Genomic DNA, 21,647 nt, shown 5'->3' on the forward strand with positions numbered 1-21,647 from the left:
TGGGAAAGAAATAAAAGAAATGGCCCTTTCTAAATGTGAAGCAATTTTGTTTTCAATCCACAATAAGCAGTAAGTTTTACAAAGACCCAGAAGGCATCTGACTTTTGCCTTTGAAGGTCCTTGAAGTTATGTATTAGTATGCAAAGACTAAAACTAGATGTCAACAATTTTTTTGACTTTGAGCCAGGGTGAAGGATTGGTCTTGGTTGGCTTTTCTTCTAGAAAGGTTTGCCAAAGTGATCAAGGGTCTGGAGAACAAGCCCTATGAGGAGTGGCTTAAGGAGCTGGGCATGTTTAGCCTGAAGAAGAGAAGGCTGAGAGGAGATATGATAGCCATGTATAAATATGTGAGAGGAAGCCACAGGGAGGAGGAAGCAAGCTTGTTTTCTGCTTCCCTGGAGACTAGGACGCAATGGAACAGTGGCTTCAAACTACAAGAGAGGAGATTCCATCTGAACATGAGGAAGAACTTCCTGACTATGAGAGCCATTCAGCAGTGGAACTCTCTGCCATGGAGTGTGGTGGAGGCTCCTTCTTTGGAAGCTTTTAAGCAGAGGCTGGATGGCCATTTGTCAGGGGTGATTTGAATGCAATATTCCTGCTTCTTGGCAGAATGGGGTTGGACTGGATGGCCCATGAGGTCTCTTCCAATTCTTTGATTCTATGATTCTAAGTGTTGTATTTATCATAGTTCTGGACAATGGTTTGTTGTTGTTTATTTGTTCATGAGGTCACGACTCTTTGTGACCTCATGGACCAGCCCACACCAGAGTTCCCTGTTGGCTGTGGCCACCCCCAGCTCCTTCAAGGTCAAGAGAGTCACTTCAAGGATAACATCTATCCATCTTGCCCTTGGTTGGCACCTCTTCCTTTTTCCTTTCATTTTCCCCAGCATTATTGTCTTCTCCAAGCTTTCCTGACTTCTCATTATGTAGCTAGAGTAGTTCATCTTTGCCTCTAATGTCCTTCCATCCAGTGAATAGTTGGGCTTTATTTCCTAGAGTATCAACTGGTTGGATCTTCTTGTGCTCCAAGGCACTCTCAGAATTTTCCTCCAGCACCACAGTTCAAAAGCGTCTACCTTTCTTTGCTCAGCCTTCCTTATGGTCCAGCTCTCTCATCCATAGGTTACTATGGAGAATACCATTACTTTAACTATGCAGATCTTTGTTGCCAGTGTGATGTTTCTACTCCTAAGTGGGATCTCTTTTCCTGCAGTTTGAACCCATTCTTCTGTATCTTAGGGTTCGGGGCAGGAGAAAAGGAAATGTGCTTCTTTTCAATATGGCATCTATTCAAATATTTCAATAGACCAATTGTGTCTCCTCTTTTCTCTTCTCAAATTAAACATTCTTTTTAGGCATGTTTCCAGATCTTTGACCATTTTAATCATCCTCCTCTGGACACATTCCAGCTTCTCCATGTCTAGACTTTGGTGCCTAGAACTGGAGACAGCATTCCAGGTGAGGTCTATGCATATGTAAAGTTGAGAGGAGACATAATCACCATGTTTAAATATTTGGAAGGTTATCATAAGGAAGAGGGAGCAGGCTTCCTTTCTGCTACCCTAGAGACTAGAACTCAATGGAGCAATGGGTTCAAATTACTGGAAAGGAGTTTCCATCTGAATATTAGGAAGAACTTCCTGACCATGAGAGTTGTTCAACAGCAGAACTCTCTGCTTCCTTGGAATTTATTAAGCAAAGGTTGGATGACCATCTACAAAAGTGTTTCTCAGCCTGGGGGTCGGGACCCCTGTGGGGGTCACGAGGGGGTGTCAAAGGGGTCACCAAAGACCATCAGAAAACATAGTATTTTCTGTTGGTCATGGGGGTTCTGTGTGGAAAGTTTGGTCCAATTCTATCGGTGGGGTTCAGAATGCTATTTCATTGTGGGTGAACTATAAATCCCAACAACTACAACTCCCAAATGGCAAGGTCTATTTTCTCCAAACTCTACCAGTGCTCACATTTGGGCATATTGAGTATTTGTACCAAGTTTGATCCAGATCCATCAGTGTTCTCTGGATGCAGGTGAACTGCAACTCGAAAAACTCAAGGTCAATGTCCACCAGACCTTCCCAGTATTTTCTCTTGGTCATGGGAATTCTGTGTGCCAAGTTTGATTCAATTCCATCATTAGTAGAGTTCAGAATGCTCTTTGATTCTAGGTGAAGTATAAATCCCAGCACCTACAACTCCCAAATGACAGTATCAATCCCCCCCAACTCTACCAGTATTCAAATTTGGGCGTATTGGGTATTGGTGCCAAATTTGGTCCAGTGAATGAAAATACATCTTGCATATCAGATATTTATATTACAATTCATAACAATAGCAAAATTATAGTTGTGAAGTAGCAACAAAAGTAATTTTATGGTTGGGGGTCACCACAACATGAGGAACTGTATTAAGGGGTCACGGCATTAGGAAAGTTGAGAACCACTGATCTACAAGGTGAAGGAGCAAGAAAAAATGGTGTAACTAAAGTATGTTTTTATAGATGTACATAAATACACTTTCATTTGCCCTTTCTGAAAAATGGTAAGAGAGGGACAATGGATCTCTCCTGCTTTCTGTTCACATTTGCCTCACATCGCAACTGGCCGTGTCTATTTTGAGCTCCGATGGTGAGACAACAGGGGAGAGAACTTCTGGCATGCATCTTCCTGTACTTCGAGACGGATTAATCAAATGGAACAAGAAGAAGATGAAAGCCTAATGCACTGGAAAGTTTTCATTTTATGTTTTCAGCTACAACATGATTTTAACTTTATGGAAATGCCAAACAAGGAGTAAAATAATTTTAGGCAGCAACGGACCCATCCTTTTTTGATCAAAGGCCTAAACTTAGCGATTAATCATGATTAGTGTATTGTGTCTAGATTACAGGTTATAGATATAATTAGGAGTATAGTATCTAGATCAGGTCTCATATACTGATATATAGAATGTTAGGAGTATAGAATCTAGATTGAGGGAAGACATAGTCCCACACTATTCTGCTTTGTCCAGACATCACCTGAAATAATATTATGTTCAATTTTGGGAAGCACAATACAGAAAGGAAATTGACAAACAAGAAAATGTCTGGAGAAAGGCAACAAGAATGGTAAAGGTCTGAAAGCCAAGGGCTATGAGGAGCGGTTCTGAGAGAAGTTTGGCCTGGAGAAGTGAAGTTGAAGAGGGGCATAAGAGCAACGTTTAATAATTACTTGAAAGAAGGAGAAGGAGAGTGACCATGTACCTCTTTTTTGTCATTCCTCCCATAATGATGTCCTCTTACTGTACTTCCCTCCACCTGTGTGAAAGCCTGTCTTCACTATTCCATCTCCTATGAGTTTATTCCCTCACAAATATTTCTTTTTCTTTCTCATCCCGAGTTTTATCATTTTATGTTGTACATTTGGCCCGCTCATTGTGATTCATTTCTCATTGCATTATCTTATTCTATGAATATGATGTAGGTTTGCTCTCTCTCTTGCAGCCAACATAGAAAAATTCAGTAGGGAGCCAGAAATTCTGCCACACACTTCCAGAGAGAAAGTGTGCTAAAAAATGGATATTCACATCTCGCAACTCAAACTCCAGAGCCTCCTGTAAATGCATTTCATCTTCCTTTCATCTTTGTTGAAGAGAAGGGCATCGGTGAACAGGTTCCTCCAAGCATGTCACTCTGTTTGGCTTCTAATTAGCCTCATGAAAATCTCAAAGGATTTTACAAGTTCCAGAAACTCAATACCAGTACAGAGGACAGCAACCATTCATAAACATTACATCACAGGCATGATCTAGGGCTTAACCTCGTCTCTCCGTTATGTTTGGAGTTTGACAGAAGTGAGTCTACAGACGCTTCAGACTCTTAAAAAATGTGGGCTTTATTCTTGTATTATTTGTTTCTTGTCCAATTCCACTTGTCCAAAGTCTCCCTAGATGCACACAAGAAAGCCTGGGGTGGATGAGTCATTCTAGTCCAGAACCAAGCTAGTCTGGCTGAAGAAATTGATTTTCTACAAAAAACCCTCTCCTTCTATATGGCAATGGTCTTTGATTATAGATCAGGTCTGAAAATACTACCTTGGAGGCCTGAGGCTCTACTACCTTCATGTGAATGGACATGGTAGCAAAAGATAAGAGGTTAGAAAGGATTCAAAGATCTGTCTAAAGCAAAAGTATGTAATTGGAAAGAGATGAAGAATGCCATTTTCCCCCAAAAAATCAGGATTAATGACTTCCTTTTCATTTGTTTTGAATGCCTTCAAGTCATTTCCAACCTAAAGCGAACCTTCTTTGCAAGATTTGTTTGGAAAAGATTTGAGATGATATTGTGCACACATTCACACAGGTACAGAATACGGCTCGGAACTGGTGTGAAAAAGGCCAGTTCTAAGTCACACAAGGGTGTCCTGATCCACTTCAAGGGCAGGACACCAGCCCAGCAGTGCTGAAGACATTTTGGCAGGACTGAGCATGGCCATGATTTGTACCCTCTCTGCACCCCTGATTCCACTCCCCCACCCAATAAGACAGACAAAGAATTTATGGCATAATAGTAGCCCCTTTTTTTTGGTTCCGTGCCATTGGGTAGTAAAGGAACTGGACCAAACTCTCCCCCCACTCTTCTCATGTTCTTTTGTCTCAGCATGAGGAAAAGAAAGCTCCTACCAGGCTTGTCGGCCAATGTTCCTCTATATTGCATTATTCAACAATGTAGATGCATCCTGAGAGTGGGTTTCATAGTTGAGAAGATATTTAAACCCTGGTCCTCAGAGTTATAGCCCGGTGTTCAAGATATTACACTATGTAGGGTCGTGCATTCAAGGTAAACCTTGTCTCACTTTGTGTCCCAGCTAACGTTGGGGGGACCAATCTATTTTTGGGAACCTCCAAAAATTGGGAGGGTTGTTTTCGGGGCCCTGAAAATCAGACCATGGAGGAGGGGTTCCCACCCACTGGCTCCCCGTCTTGGCATATGTTTCCATTTTTCTTACCTGGCACCTGATATTTGTCTTCTAGAACAGTGGTTCTCAGCCTGGGGTCCCCAGATGTTTTTGGCCTACAACTCCCAGAAATCCCAGCCACTTCACCAGCTGTTAGGATTTCTGGGAGTTGGAGGCCAAAAACATCTGGGGACCCCAGGTTGAGAACCACTGTTCTAGAGTAAGAGGTGCTTTGCTGCATGCACCTTCCAGGCCTGCCTGCACACCTGCAACACATGCACTCTCAAAGAGTGTGTGTGTGGCAGGGCATGCAGGTAGGCCTCGAACGTGTGCATATGTCTGCCAGTGCTTGCAGCTAAGTGCATCTTACTCTAGAGTGCAGAATAAATAAAGTGGATACAGCATAAAGGAAGAGGTCCTCGTTATCCACCAGGGTTGGGTTCCAAAACCCTCACCCCAATGGATATCAAAATCTGTAAATTGCCAAATTCCATGATATACAATAGTGTGGTGCCGTGATTCCAGAACTTCAGTTTTCCAGGTGTTTTGGACTACAGCTGAGGCTTCTGGGAGTTGAAGTGAAGAAGGGCTGGAGGACCAGAGTTTGGGAATCACTGGAAATGGTGTCCCTTATATAAAATGGCAAAATCACATTTAATTTTTTTGGATTGGATTTTTTTGGATTGGGAAGTCGGACTTTGCCACGGTGGTCCACGCTCTGCTTACATCCCGTATAGACTACTGCAACACTTTCTACGTGGGGTTGCCTCTGAAGACTGCCCGGAAGCTTCAACTAGTCCAACAAGAAAGGAGATTCCATCTGAACATGAGGAAGAACTTCCTGACTGTGAGAGCCATTCAGCAGTGGAACTCTCTTCCCCGGAGTGTGGTGGAGGCTCCTTCTTTGGAAGCTTTTAAACAGAGGCTGGATGGCCATCTGTCAGGGGTGATTTGAATGCAATATTCCTGCTTCTTGGCAGTATGGGGTTGGACTGGATGGCCCATGAGGTCTCTTCCAACTCTTTGATTCTATGATTCTATGAGCGGCAGCCAGATTACTAACAGGAGCAGGGTACAGGGAGCATACTACTCCTCTGTTGTGTCAGCTCCACTGGCTGCCAATTAGCTTCCGAGCACAATTCAAAGTGCTGGTGTTGACCTATAAAGCCCTAAACGACTCCGGCCTAGTTTACCTGTCCGAACGGATTCTCCCCTATGAACTGTCAAGGTTGTTAAGATCTTCTGGAGGGGGCCTGCTCTCGGTCCCATCACTCTCACAATCGCGTCTGGTGGGAACGAGGGACAGGGTGTCCTCGGTGGTGGCCCCTCGGCTCTGGAACTCTCTCCTGTTGGAGATTAGATCTGCCCCTTCCCTCCTGACTTTCAGAAAGCTGGTAAAATCTTGGCTTTGGAATATAGCATTTGCAGAATGATGATTGAGTCAATAACGGCTGACCACACTGGCGGATGGTGATGAATTTGTGATTTTACTCTGACGACCTGGCTTTTGTAATTGTATGACCTGTATTTTAATGTATTTTTGTATTAATGTATTATGATGCTATTATGTCCAGTCTTGATAAAATAGTAAAGAGTAGAGACATCACACTGGCAACAAAGATCCGCCTAGTCAAAGCCATGGTCTTCCCTGTAGTAACCTACGATGTGAGAGCTGGACTTTAGGGAAGGCTGAGCGAAGGAAGATCGATGCTTTTGAACTATGGTGTTGGAGGAAAGTGCTGAGAGTGCCTTGGACTGCGAGAAGATCCAACCAGTCCATCCTCCAGGAAATAAAGCCCAGCTGCTCATTGAAAGGAAGGAGACTAGAGACAAAGTTGAAGTACTTTGGCCACATCATGAGGAGACAGCAAAGCCTAGAGAAGACAATTATGCTGGGGAAAGTGGAAGGTAAAAGGAAGAGGGGCCGACCAAGGGCAAGATGTATGGATGGCATCCTTGAAGTGACTGGACTGACCTTGAAGGCGCTGGGGGTGGTGACGGCCGACAGGGAGCTCTGGCGTGGGCTGGTCCATGAGGTCACGAAGAGTCGGAGACGACTGAACGAATGAACAACAACAACAATGTTCATTCTATGTGTGTATGGATTTTCTGCTGTTAGCCGGCCTGAGTCCCTCTTCGGAGGTCGAGAAGACCGAGTTATGAAATCTCCAAATAAATAAATAAATAAATGACTAAAAATGCTTTCAAGCCATAGATGATAAAACCTATAAGTACAGAATCCATAGATCCATGGACTGTATTATGACTGGATAAACTCAATCACACACAACGAAGGGCCTGAGTTTGCCAGACTTCAACAGGGAAATTTATGACTGGTGTCTCATTCAAAGGGCCAACATAACTAAAAACTGACTGGGTTACAAATAGCAGCAAATGACAACAAATAAATATTGATTGGTTGGTTGGGTGATTTGAAATAATGAAACTTTCACAAGTGTCAACTTTCCCAAACTTATCTAAGCGTGGCCAATTTCTCATTGATCCAACGGTTCGGCTCTACTTGGCTAAACAGTTGGATTTAGGCAGCTGTGTGATTAATGTTACTGCTCCTCATTGCACTTTTTATTACCCCACTATCTGGATGATTGACTTGTATCTGTAATTTTTTTATTTGTGCCCTTGTTTTATTTGTATTTATTATATGCGAGTCTGGAAGGCATAATCAAATTAAAGATTGGGACGTAAATTATTGGAAGGCAGAAACAAATAAATGCATGAATTCATAATACATGATAAAGACCAGCTTCTCTAAGTTCCATAGAAAACTAGCAATCATTCTGTACAGCCCAGCTCTTCAGATTGCTTGAATGTCAAGTAGCAATGGAAATAATATTCAAAAATACGTGGAAAATATTTTAAAAACATGCTTTTTCAGTGTTGAGCAACCTTGATGGGAAGAATCTTAGACAGATGAGAATTTTGCAGTTTAGGAGTAGTTTTGTGCAATACGTAAACCGCCCTGAGTCGCCTTCAGACTGATATGGGCGGGATATAAATAATGTAAATAAATAAATAATAATAATTAAGTCCCCATGGGGAAATGGGGTGGAGTATAAATAAAGTTTGATTGGTTGTTGTAAGTTTTCTTTTTTGGCTATATGGCCATGTTCTAAAAGCATTCTCTCCTGATGTTTTTCCTGCATCTATGGCAGGCATCCTCAGAGGTTGTGAGGATGCCTCACAATCTCTGAGGATGCCTGCCATAGATGCAGGAGAAACGTCAGAAGAGAATGCTTCTGGAACATAGCCATATAGCCCAAAAAACCTACAACAACTCAGTGATTGTGGCCATAAAAGCCTTTGACAATACAAAGTTTGATGGATTGATTGATGATGAGCATAAGACAATCATGTTTTATGTGTATTATGGTTATGAAGAATTATTATAAACAAATTCATTCTTGACAACATGGGCTATCTGATGTAAAGAATGGCAAAGGCAGTTGGAATCAGAAACTAATAGCAATTGGGTTTTCTCCTTCTAAGATGTCGAGAGGAGGGTGACTAAAATGATCAAGGGTCTGGAGAACAAGCCCTATGAGGAGCGGCTTAAGGAGCTGGGCACGTTTAGCCTGAAGAAGAAAAGGCTGAGAGGAGATATGATAGCTGTGTATAAATATGTGAGAGGAAGCCACAGGGAGGAGGGAGCAAGCCTGTTTTCTGCTTCCCTGGAGACTAGGACGCAATGGAACAATGGCTTCAAACTACAAGAGAGGAGATTCCATCTGAACATGAGGAAGAACTTCCTGACTGTGAGAATCGTTCAGCAGTGGAACTCCCTGCCCTGGAGTGTGGTGGAGGCTCCTTCTTTGGAAGCTTTTAAACAGAGGCTGGATGGTCATCTGTCAGGGGTGGTTTGAATGCAATATTCCTGCTTCTTGGCAGGGGGTTGGACTGGATGGCCATGAGGTCTCTTCCAACTCTTTGATTTTATGATTCTATGATTTTCAGATTTTTTAATTACTGGGACCAGGTCTGTGAGACAGGTTTGCTTTTTAGAATGTTTACTAGACGCTGCGTAGCATGCAATAATCTTTCTGATATTGGGCAAGCAGAAATAGATCTTTGTGAAATACATTTGGGTTCAAGATACCATCGATCATATAATCTGGGGCTGTCTCTGTTACACAGATGACTGCATGGATTTTCTCCCTTCGCTCACTAAGCAGGCGACTTGGGAATTAACCCTGCGACTGAACTTGGTGGGCCTCTTATCTTGTCTGCTCTTTGGCATTTCCTCCAAGATACCGATGATGGACTTCTTGTCATTTGATCTCTATATAGGTTTGTGTATTTTATTTCTCCTGTTCTTTCAAGGTGCTAGTGGGCAGTCATATTAGGGCCTTTTGGCCTTGTTTAATTTGTGACCACTGTAAGAACATAGGCTAGACCTTGATAAATCATAGAATCATAGAATAGAATCATAGAATCAAAGAGTTGGAAGAGACCTCATGGGCCATCCAGTCCAACCCCATTCTGCCAAGAAGCAGGAATATTGCATTTAAATCACCCCTGACAGATGGCCATCCAGCCTCTGTTTAAAAGCTTCCATAGAAGGAGCCTCCACCACACTCCGGGGCAGAGAGTTCCACTGCTGAACGGCTCTCACAGTCAGGAAGTTCTTCCTCATGTTCAGATGGAATCTCCTCTCTTGTAGTTTGAAGCCATTGTTCCATTGCGTCCTAGTCTCCAGGGAAGCAGAAAACAAGCTTGCTCCCTCCTCCCTGTGGCTTCCTCTCACATATTTATACATGGCTATCATATCTCTTCTCAGCCTTCTCTTCTTCAGGCTAAACATGCCTAGCTCCTTAAGCCGCTCCTCATAGGGCTTGTTCTCCAGACCCTTGATCATTTTAGTCTCCCTCCTCTGGACACATTCCAGCTTGTCAATATCTCTCTTGAATTGTGGTGCCCAGAATTGGACATAATATTCCAGGTGTGGTCTAACCAAGGCAGAATAGAGGGGTAGCATTACTTCCCTAGATCTAGACACTATGCTCCTCTCGATGCAGGCCAAAATCCCATTGGCAAGACAGATTGGCAAGAAATTGTTGAACCTCCCTAGAATTTCTCACTGTCATTGTGAGAACAAAATAAGCACTGCTTTTCCACCATCAACTTTTTTTTGCACAAACAAGTGTCTTTTCAATTTGTGAAAAAAGACCCACATGTATGTACTAGCCAAACCCGCATAAAATATCTCTTTTATGGCAGAAGAGATCTGTCTCTTCTGGCAGACCTAACCAGACAATCTTTAAGCATGAATTTTAAATGTGTGTCCTTTGTTTAATCTCTATTTTGTGTATATATTTATATGTATTTTATAGAAATATGGTTTAATATGTAGCTTTTATAGATATACATTTTAATATGTGTATCTCTAATGTTTTTGCAATGTTTATGTATTTTAATTATTCTGTAACCCACCTCACACCATGAGGAGAGGCTGGTAAAAAAAATGTTGTTGTTGTTGTTAAATGGATGAAATCAATGTCCTCACAGCGAAGAGATGTGGTGCTTGGATCATTAGGGGCCAAAACCGACCATAATCTACTGCAAAGTTACCAAGATATAAACACTGAAATACAACATCGCCTGAGCTCTGCATGTGCAACATTTTTCTGAATGAAGCAGAGAGTGATGACCAGGATATCCGTATGGATACCAAGGTGACTGTTTATAAAGTTATTGTCCTCCCAACCCTGCTATATACCTGCAAAATGTGGTCTACAGAAGTGGTTCTCAACCTGTGGGTCCCCAGGTGTTTTGGCCTACAACTCCCAGAAATCCCAACCAGTTTACCAGCTGTTAGGATTTCTGGGAGTTGAAGGCCAAAACATCTGGAGACCCACAGGTTGAGAACCACTGGTCTACAAACATTATACGCAACTCCTGCAATGATTCCATCAGCGCTGCCTCTGAAAAATCCTGCAAATCTCTTGGGAAGACAGGCAGACAAATATCAGCATGCTGGAAGAAGAAGCAAAGACTACCAGCACTGAAGTGACACTCCTATGCCATCAACTCCATGGAACTGGTCACGTTGTCCGAATGCCCAATCACCATCTCCCAAAGCAGTTACTTTGCTCATAACTCAAGAACAGGAAACAAAATGTTGGTGGACAGGAAAAGAGATTTAAAGATGGGCTTAAAACCAACCTTAAAAACTCTGGCATAGACACCAACAACTGGGAAGCCTTGGCCCTTGAGCACTCTAAGGGGAGGTAGGCTTGGACCAGCAGTGCTGTGGAAATCCAAGAAGCACAAATGGAGGGCGAAAAGGGAGAAACATGCCAAAAGAAAGGCATAACAAGCCAACCCTGGCCAGGACCGCCTTCCACCTGGAAACTTATTTCCTCACTTTGGGAGAACACGCAGATCAAGAGTAGGGCTCCACAGCCACCTACGGACCCACTGCCAAGACATACATGTGGAGGACCATCATCCTTGGGCTACAAGAGATCACCTAAGTAAGTAAGTAAGGAAGGAAGGAAGGAAGTGCGAAGATAGTCACTACTAAGCTAGATGGATCAATTTTCTGAGCCAAAAGTTGAACGAATGGCCCAGTGACCGTGCTGGGTGGATGGAGCCAACAGCTAAAAGGCATAGGTTCTCATACTGCTTGGGCTGGTCACTCATTCTCCATAAAAGAAGGCACACTCATCATGGGAAGATACGTGCAACATGCATTGAAACAAGGGAAGTGTGACCATAGGGTGGTTTCAGCTCAATGTCTGGAAAGTTAAGCACTACTTACGGTTACAAGCTTTCCGGTTGCAGAGTCTCCCTTCTTCTAAGACTCCTTCACAGATGAGGCCATCTTCAGGAAGGGGTTGACAGGTCCGGGTTCGGGTCTGGAGGCCTCCCCCACAATCCCTGGTGCATTCTCCCCACATTGACCAAGGGTTCCATCCACCTGAAGAGGCAGACAGGGGAAAAAACTCTTAACCTTCATGTATCCTTGAACAAGTAGGAAAAAATCTAAAAGGATGACACCTTGGACGAGCAAGAAGCAATGCCAGGAAGATGCACTTGTTATTTAATAAACATTTCTGGTCTCTCTCTCTCTCAGCTGTCTTCATTAGGGGAATTTATTCAGCACTTAGCCAGACACAAAATTGCATCTCTTGTTAATGCCAGCAGCTGTGTCTCAAAAACCTTATATAGTGATGGCATCGTATTGGCCCTGCTTCATGCTTCCTGGAGATTGTGTGACCTGCACAAAAATAATCAGTGCCCCCAAATTTCAACTGCTTACCATTTGCTAGGAGTTTTTTTCCTAAAAGAACACACAAGCAATCTGGACAAAATGTCTACCTACCTCAACTGAATTCATTTATTCTGGGACATTTGAGGTTGTACCACCAGCTCACGGTAAGATAGAATCATAGAATCAAAGATTTGGAAGAGACCTCATGGGCCATCCAGTCCAACCCCCTGCCAAGAAGCAGGAATATTGCATTCAAATCACCCCTGACAGATGGCCCTCCAGCCCCTGTTTAAAAGCTTCCAAAGAAGGAGCCTCCACCACACTCTGGGGCAGAGAGTTCCACTGCTGAACGGCTCTCACAGTCAGGAAGTTCTTCCTCATGTTCAGATGGAATCTCCTCTCTTGTAGTTTGAAGCCATTGTTCCGCGTCCTAGTCTCCAAGGTAGCAGAAAACAAGCATGCTCCCTCCTCCTCCCTGTGGCTTCCTCTCACATATTTATACATGGCTATCATATCCCCTCTCAGCTTTCTCTTCTTCAGGCTAAACATGCCCAGCTCCTTAAGCCGCTCCTCATAGGGCTTGTTCTCCAGACTCTTGATCATTTGAGTCGCCCTCCTCTGGACACATTCCAGCTTGTCAATATCTCTCTTGAATTGTGGTGTCCAGAATTGGAGAGAAGATGGGGAGTTTGTTCTCACACACACCAGCTGAAGCCGGTATACCCATTTTGCTTAGGGATATTGAAAGGTCAAATAAAAAGTAATGTATCATAATTAAATGCCAAAAACATACAAGAATTCTTTGTGGGAAGAATGGACCATGAAGACTTTGAGGCACACAAACATGGAAATTGCACAAAAATACCTTTTAAAACTATTGATTTTCATTCATTTGGCACTGGAATCTCATTGACTGGTTCACTCCCAACCAGAATAGATGGCAGAATGAGGAATCAACATGGACGTTAATGCAACTGATTTGATGGCTTTGTCCTGGTCAAGACTAACAATAGACTTTAGGTTGCAGTCCTAAACATAGCAGGCTTGGTTGCTAGGTTTAGGATGGCAACCTAAAATGGTTCAAAACTTGTTTCAGATTTGGGAGCACTGGTGGTTCGATTCTAAAGTCAATTGTGAATTTTTCCGAAAAAATTGCAGAACTTTCCAAAACTTCCAAAACTTCTGAATCGATTCATTAATGGTGGGTGTGATTGCGCAATATGCAGACAACAGCACTGGCACTGAGGAAAATCATAGAAACATAGAATCAGAGTTGGAAGAGACCTCGTGGGCCATCCAGTCCAACCCCCTTGCCAAGAAGCAGGAATATGGCATTCAAATCACCCCTGATAATGGCCATCCAGCCTCAGTTTAAAAGCTTCAAAAGAAGGAGCCTCCACCACACTCTGGGGCAGAGAGTTCCACTGCTGAACGGCTCTCACGATCAGGAAGTTCTTTTTCTTCTTCCCTGGAGACGAGGACATGGAACAATGGCTTCAAACTACAAGAAAGGAGATTCCATCTGAACATTAGGAAGAACTTCCTGACTGTGAGAGCTGTTCAGCAGTGGAACTCTCTGCCCCGGAGTGTGGTGGAGGCTTTTTCTTTGGAAGCTTTTACACAGAGGCTGGATGGCCATCTGTCAGGGGTGATTTGAATGCAATATTCCTGCTTCTTGGCAGGGGTTGGACTGGATGGCCCATGAGGTCTCTTCCAACTCTGATTCTATGATTCTGTGAGAGTACCTTGGAATCATAACATACTATGATCAATATATATGATAGTTTATGTTCATTTCATAAATGTTACCCTCAAGCAAATGTTGAACAGCCAATATGGAACTGCTATTTCATCGGGCAGCATATATAGTATTTTCATTTATTAGTACAAGCAACAAGAAAAACTGCAGTTCACAATGGCAACTTTAGAAGAAGAATTCTTGCCCAAAGAAGCAAAAGACACTATAGAGCAGAAAATAGTAAATTAGATAAACTTCTTAAAACATTGCCAAGAAATAGAAAATGCATCATGCACTGGAGGCACCAGAAGAGATCACACATTTCCATACTGGTTGCACTTGTTGATTTATATCTGCATATGAATATTCTGAATTAATTACTAGCATTTAAATGGAAATACATATTTTGACATAATAGGGAAGCTTAAGAGCAAGTCATCTGGGCACCATTCCAGCCCTGAAGTCCAGATGCCTCTTAGATTTGGAAGGGACCCCAAGGTCATCCAGTCCAACATCATTATGCCATGCAGGAATACTCAATCAAAGCACCTGACAGATGGCTATCTAGCCTCCATTTGAAAGAAGGTAACGCCGGCACACTCCCAGGTATTCCACTGCTCAACAGCTCTTATGGTTTTCTTTTCCCTTTTTTGTGGTCTATGCCTTTAAACTGATCTGGAACTAGACATGCCATTCAACACTCTATGGATCAAGCAAGGTTCACCTGATCATAGAATCAAAGAGTTGGAAGAGACCTCATGGGCCATCCAGTCCAACCCCCTGCCAAGAAGCAGGAATATTGCATTCAAATCACTCCTGAGAGATGGCCGTCCAGCCTCTGTTTAAAAGCTTCCAAAAAAGGAGTCTCCACCACATTCCGGGGCAGAGAGTTCCACTGCTGAACAGCTCTCACAGTCAGGAAGTTCTTCCTAATGTTCAGATGGAATCTCCTTTCTTGTAGTTTGAAGCCATTGTTCCGTGTCCTAGTCTCCAAGGAAGCAGAAAACAAGCTTGCTCCCTCCTCCCTGTGGCTTCCTCTCACATATTTATACATGGCTATCATATCTCCTCTCAGCCTTCTCCTCTTCAGGCCAAACATGCCCAGCTCCTTAAGCCGCTCCTCATAGGGCTTGCTCTCCAGACCCTTGATCATTTTAGTCACCCTCCTCTGGACACATTCCAGCTTGTCAATATCTCTCTTGAATTGTCGTGCCCAGAATTGGACACAATATTCCAGGTATGGTCTGACCAAAGCAGAATAGAGGGGTAGCATTACTTCCCTAGATCTAGACACTAGGCTCCTCTTGATGCAGGCCAAAATCCCATTGGCTTTTTTGCCACCACATCACATTGTTGGCTCATGTTTAACTTGTTGTCCACGAGGACTCCAAGATCTTTTTCACTATCGTCTAATGAATCATCTAATGAGTGGAGGACAGAATTACTCTTCAATCAAGTGTCGATCTGGCTATATCACATCTAAACGCAGTGCCTAGAGTCTATTCATGTCAGAGAACAAGCTGGGACTTGAATCTGAAACCCATAGATACATGCCCACATCAGGTGATTTTTGAAGTTATATGTTCTTTCTTTAAGACTGCCTTAGAATATTTGGCAACCTGAGTTGAAGAATCACATGACATCCTTTCTTTTATATTACATACTGAAAAGGTAACACCAGACCAAGAACTTATTTATTTATTTTTTTATTTATCGTGTCAGTGCAACCAGTCGATTATGTTACATTTCTAACAGAACAAAGCAAAAAAAAAAAAAAAAACACACACATACAAAATACGAAAATAATGAGTTTGGTAGTTGATTAAATGTTCTTTGACCAGTATCTGGCCACTTGGAGTGCCTCTGGTGTTGCTGCAAGAAGGTCCTCCATGGTGCATGTGGCGGGCCTCAGGGTGGATTGCAGCAGGTGGTCAGTGGTTTGCTCTTCTCCACACTCGCATGTCGAGGATTCCACTTTGTAGCCCCATTTCTGAAGGTTGGCTCTGCATCTCGTGGTGCCAGAGCGCAGTCTGTTCAGCACCTTCCAAGTCACCCAGTCCTCTGTGTGCCCAGCGGGGAGGCTCTCATTTGGTATCAGCCATTGGTTGAGGTTCTGGGTTTGAGCCTGCCACTTTTGGATTCTCGCTTGCTGAGGTGTTCCAGCGAGTGTCTCTGTAGATCTTAGAAAACTATTTCTAGATTTAAGTCATTGACGTGCTGGCTGATACCCACACAGGGGATGAGCTGGAGATGTCTCTGCCTTGGTTCTTTCATTATTGGCTGCTACTTCCCGGTGGATGTCAGGTGGTGCGATACCGGCTAAGCAGTGTAATTTCTCCAGTGGTGTAGGGCGCAGGCACCCCGTGATAATGCGGCATGTCTCATTAAGAGCCACATCCACTGTTTTAGTGTGGTGAGATGTGTTCCACACTGGGCATGCATACTCAGCAGCAAAATAGCACAGCGCAAGGACAGATGTCTTCACTGTATCTGGTTGTGATCCCCAGGTTGTGCCAGTCAGCTTTCGTATGATATTGTTTCTAGCACCCACTTTTTGCTTGATGTTCAGGCAGTACTTCTTGTAGGTAAGAGCACGGTATAGAGTGACTCCTGGGTTCTTGGGTGCGCTGCAATGCTCCAGTGGGAGCAAGAACTGTATTCATTTCAATGGTCATGAAGGAACAGCATGCTCCACCAGACATTGGTAGCATTCCAGTTTAGAGTTTTGACACACAACTCTTTCCTTCAACACTTGTCTTGCTGCTTCCTCGGGCAATCACTTTGCTTAATCTAATGGTAAGACATGCCCTGCCATCTTCCAACACATGCCAAATAGACAAGTTGACCTTCAAGAGATTTGAAGGGCAGAATTTCCCGTCTCCGCTTTCCCAAGCAAAGACTTCTCTGATGGCATGCACAAGTTGGGTGACTTGTCTTTTCCACTTCCTGGCAGGAGATAGATCGTGTTTCAGGGCCATCAATGTCTATTGACATAATGGCATCCCCTTAATGTCTCACACAGCCTGATCGATTGCCTATCTGTAACCAGACACATTTCAACTGGGGAAGAGCCAAACGCATCTCCAATTCATGCCATTAAGAAGGACTAGCTCTCCTCCTCCTCCTCCTCCCTTGGCAAGTTGGGAGGCAGGAAGCGGATCAGGCCCTGTAGTTTGATAGGTGAATGACTGATCTGTCTCTACCCCCTCCTGGACTGGTGGTTAAGCAAAATGCTTAATTGCTGTAATGCATTAAAAGGCAATTCCATCATGCTACTGCAGCATTAAGTAAAATTCATGTCTGCCGTCAAAGCTGACTGCCAGTCAGAAAGGGGCCCTTCTGTTCAGTGATGGGTGAGGGAAACGGGTCCAAGTTTTACGATACAATCCATTATGGTATCATTAAAAACCATCAAGAGGGAATGGGGTAGGTTTGCTTTAATTAATGAATAGATCTGGACACACTGGAAGAGCAAAGTACTAACATGGCTTCTTAATAACTCCTCTCTTCTGCCTCAAATCTCTTTTTGAGAGGGATAACTGTATTGGATGGCAACCCAATAAGTGTTAGCAGACCCAGAAACAAACATGAAAGTGATTTGAACTCCCACCATGAAATCATAGAATCATAGAATCATAGAATCAAAGAGTTGGAAGAGACCTCATGGGTCATCCAGTCCAACCCCCTGCCAAGAAGCAGGAATGTTGCATTCAAATCACCCCTGACAGATGGCCAAATAAAAAGTCAGACACAAGAAAATGGATCTAAAGGTCCATTTTCTGACCTATTCATTGAAAGAACTTGAAATAATCTGTAGAGGGAAAATCTGTAAAAATGCCAAATATAACTTGGCTTAATGGCCACCCACTGAGCCTAGTCCCTGGGCCAGGTGTCACTCCCTCTGACCACCTCCAAGGACATGTGTGCACCAAGGATCCCAAAGGCTAACCAAAATTCTTTGTCTGCATTTCTTGGCCCATCATAGTTGGAAAGCCATCCTGAGGGCACTCCCTCCCAAACCTTAGAGTTTTTCAAGAGTGAGAACCCTCAATCCAGCCCCAAGGGTAGCTCGCATTTTATGAAAACTTATGGGGACTTTTGTGGGTGTCCACCCTTCACCCCCTAAGGCGGGATGCCATGGTGCCTACCATAACCAATTAACCTTTAACATGCCTTGTAAACTTATTAATACTCAAGGAAACTGTGCCGTCACACTTGGGGGCTATTTTTCTTAATGAAGGAGGCATGGACGTGGCACTTTCCCCCCAAGGGATTGCTTCTTGCCCTCCTTTAGGAAACAGGAACTCTCAAAAACCCAAAACAAATAACTGCAAATAACTCAAAATACGTTTTATTGATCACAAAGAGTTATTTCTTAAAGCAATAAGCTGGAAACTTCAGAGGGGTGAAGGAAAATATACATTACAGTCTCAATTAGTCCTGGGTCCAAGGTGTTTGAAGCTGAGAAGCTTCACCAAGTTTCCTCTTTACCCAATGGCTGTGAATGCCAGAGCAAACCACAACCCCAGTTCAGATGGCCTATGTTTGAAGACTCAGGATCTTCCTCTGGTGCCAAAAGAACCGATTTGAAGGCGCTTGGATCTCCTCAATGTTGTCCAGGACGATCTGGACATAAAGCATCCCAAGGGTAAAAAACCTCAGATTTGGTGCTAAGAGGTAACTTAAATCAGGGTCTTTTAGAGTCAAGTCTCTTACTCACGTCCATCTGGTACAAACTCTGATGGCAGAATGAATAGAAAGGAAGCACTCCCCTCCTGCAGGAAGAGGTGGAGCCAAACAGTACTGATTGACAGCTATAAGTAACCAATCCATACAACTATACATAAGCAGGGTAAAAGGGGCAGGATTAAGCATGATACAACAGTTTAAATCTTGCAACTAACAGTTCTATACATAGGTGGTGCCACTCGCGCTGTCACAGAAACCTATTTAAATGACACCACCCCAAAGCCAATTACCACACCCATCTGAAACAGTATGGGGTAGAAGAAAAACCTCCCTAATGCATACTTAGGGGAAATAATTCCTACCCAGCCCATGTGCAACCAGTCTATACTCACACTGTCCATTGGGAGGGAGGGTGGGTCATGCCATCAAAAAGAAACTGAAAGAGGGGGGCGGAGCAGCCTCCTCCAACTTGTTGCTCTGTCCCCCTCACATGCATGGGTCAGCAAACTAGCTGGCCCAAACCAAGTCTGCCTCCTTCATGGGGTAATTCAAACTGCGCCCCCGCATCTTAAGCTTTGCTTGGCTGCAGATGGGGTCACTGCAGGATAGGTCCCCGAGTATAAAGAATGAGAGATCAACTGTTATAAGAGGGTGTCGTTATCTCTTGAGGTGCTTCAGTCCCTGTCCACTCCACCCATTGTCTTTTTTAAGTATTTGAAAAGATGTCAGACTGAAGACAGAGTAAACTTGTTTTCTAGTGCTCTAGAAACTAGGATATGTAGCAACTGATTCAAACCACAGAAAAAGAATCTCCATCTGAACATTAGGAAGAACTTGAGATATTGACAAGCTGGAATGTGTCCAGAGGAGGGTGAATAAAATGATCAAGGGTCTGGAGAACAAGCCCTATGAGGAGCGACTTAAGGAGCTGGGCATGTTTAGCCTGAAGAAGAGAAGGCTGAGAGGAGACATGATAGCCATGTATAAATATGTGAGAGGAAGCCACAGGGAGGAGGGAGCAAGCTTGTTTTCTGCTTCCCTGGAGAGTAGGATGCGAAACAACGGCTTCAAACTACAAGAGAGGAGATTCCATCTGAACATAAGGAAGAACTTCCTGACTGCGAGAGCTGTTCAGCAGTGGAACTCTCTGCCCCGGAGTGTGGTGGAGGCTCCTTCTTTGGAAGCTTTTAAACAGAGGCTGGATGGCCATCTGTCAGGGGTGATTTGAATGCAATATTCCTGCTTCTTGGCAGGGGGTTGGACCGGGTGGCCCATGAGGTCTCTTCCAACTCTTTGATTCTATGATTCTATGATTCTAGGGGTGATTTGAATGCAATATTCCTGCTTCTTGGCGGGGGGTTGGACTGGATGGCCCATGAGGTCTCTTCCAACTCTTTGATTCTATGATTCTATGGAAAGAGTTTTTCAACAGTGGGATATGAAGCCTGGGAATTCAGTGAAGTCTCCTTCTCTGGCAATTTTTAAGCAGAAGCTGAATGGCCATCTGTTGGGAGTGGTGTGATTGTGAAGTTATGCCTGTTAGAATGGGTTTAGACTGGATGGCCCTTGGGGTCTGTTCCAGTTCTCTGATTCTATGGATACCAACCTGCATGTTTTCTCTACCTTTTGCATTAGGGAATATAAAAGCGCTTCTGATTTCCGGCCCATCCCTCTTGCCATTACCCCAGTTTGCACAGAAGGACAGCCATTGCCAGATCTCTTTCAGAAATAGATTCTAACACCTGGATAGAGCTGGGGGTGGTGATGGCCAACAGGGAGCTCTGGTGTGGGCTGGTCCATGAAGTCACAAAGAGTTGGAAATGACGGAACTGTTGAGGTTCAGCCTGAGTTTGAACTTGAACCTGATTCTCTGTTTGTTCCTCCTGATGCTAATGAAAATGTACTTCCTAATGCTAATGAAAATGTACTTCTTGATGTCAATGCTCCTGAAATTAGTGAGGAAGAAACTTCTGTAGATTTGGAAAATGGAAGTACCAGTGTTCATGAGAATGTTTCAGAGGGAAGCCATGACCTTTCACTCCCTTCTGCACCTGGGAACCTTAATGAGAATAGAAGGGGCCAGATCTGGCAAGACAGGAGTAAATAACTAAGCTTGCGAAGGTCTTCCAGATTAAAAGAAATACCAACAACGGCTTCAAAGCAGGGAGGCGTTTCACGAAAGCAATTCCTCGGCTTTAAGTGCCTTCCGCCGGGCTGACTTTCTCAGTTCAGGCATCGTTTTAGATTGGTGAAGACCTTGGCAGTTCTCCTGGTTTCCCTGGCCATCATCTTGAAAGATTTCTAGGACACCAAGTACGGTTAGTGGATTGCTAACAGATTCCAGTATTTTACAGTGTGGCTTTGGGTTTTGATCTTGTTCATGGAAATTCATGTTTGCTGATTTTGCTGTGGCTTTTGACTTTGCATTTTTCCTTTATTTTGTAACCATTTTTCTTCAATAAAAAAGGATTGTTTTTTCACAGTCAAGTGTGGTGGATAGTTATCTTAGGGCCTCGTTTCCTGCTCTGGATTGCAACAGGAATGAAAGAACAACAACACAGAACCTGGATAGTTCTGCAGAACCCAGAATAGTCGCAGAAGAGGTGGCCATACATTTGAGAGCGGATTTACTTTGCAGGCAGCAACAGATTCACACATCAACCCTCCCAGGAAGCTAACTTCCCAGTTTCTAACCTGAGTGAACACATATTTTCCTGGGAGAGATAGTGAACTCATATGTTTAAAGTATTGGGATGTTCTTCCTAACAATCCTAAACATGAATTATTAACTAGCCCCATGCCTCCTTGACATTGATGGTGTATTGTTGGAAAACTCTCCTTTGATGGAGAGATGTACACAAGATTAGTTTGGAAATGTTGTGGATTGTTGTATGGGCAGGAGATTGGGTCTGTTGGCCCCATCGCTTCTATGATTCTGGGCTTCTTTTGATAGCCAGGAGTTCCCTCACTATGAAAACCAAGTTTTGAAAATAGAAAATACCTTATAAATGTGAAAAATAAACCATGAAGCTGGGACAATGGAAGAAAGA

At 43.5% G+C, this 21,647-nt stretch overlaps 1 protein-coding gene across 1 annotated transcript in view; it reads right to left on the minus strand.

The window, feature by feature from the left end:
* The window catches only part of ADGRB1 (adhesion G protein-coupled receptor B1), a 568,132-nt gene that overhangs the window by 286,819 nt on the left and 259,666 nt on the right, over nucleotides 1–21,647 (minus strand). The window contains exon 3 of the mRNA XM_067467249.1: nucleotides 11,718–11,876. Within this exon, the coding sequence (XP_067323350.1) occupies nucleotides 11,718–11,876 (159 nt within the window). The remainder of the gene's footprint in view (nucleotides 1–11,717; nucleotides 11,877–21,647) is intronic.

The sequence above is a fragment of the Anolis sagrei genome, chromosome 4 (genome assembly GCF_037176765.1).
Source record: "Anolis sagrei isolate rAnoSag1 chromosome 4, rAnoSag1.mat, whole genome shotgun sequence".
Classification (NCBI taxonomy): Eukaryota; Metazoa; Chordata; class Lepidosauria; order Squamata; family Dactyloidae; genus Anolis; species Anolis sagrei.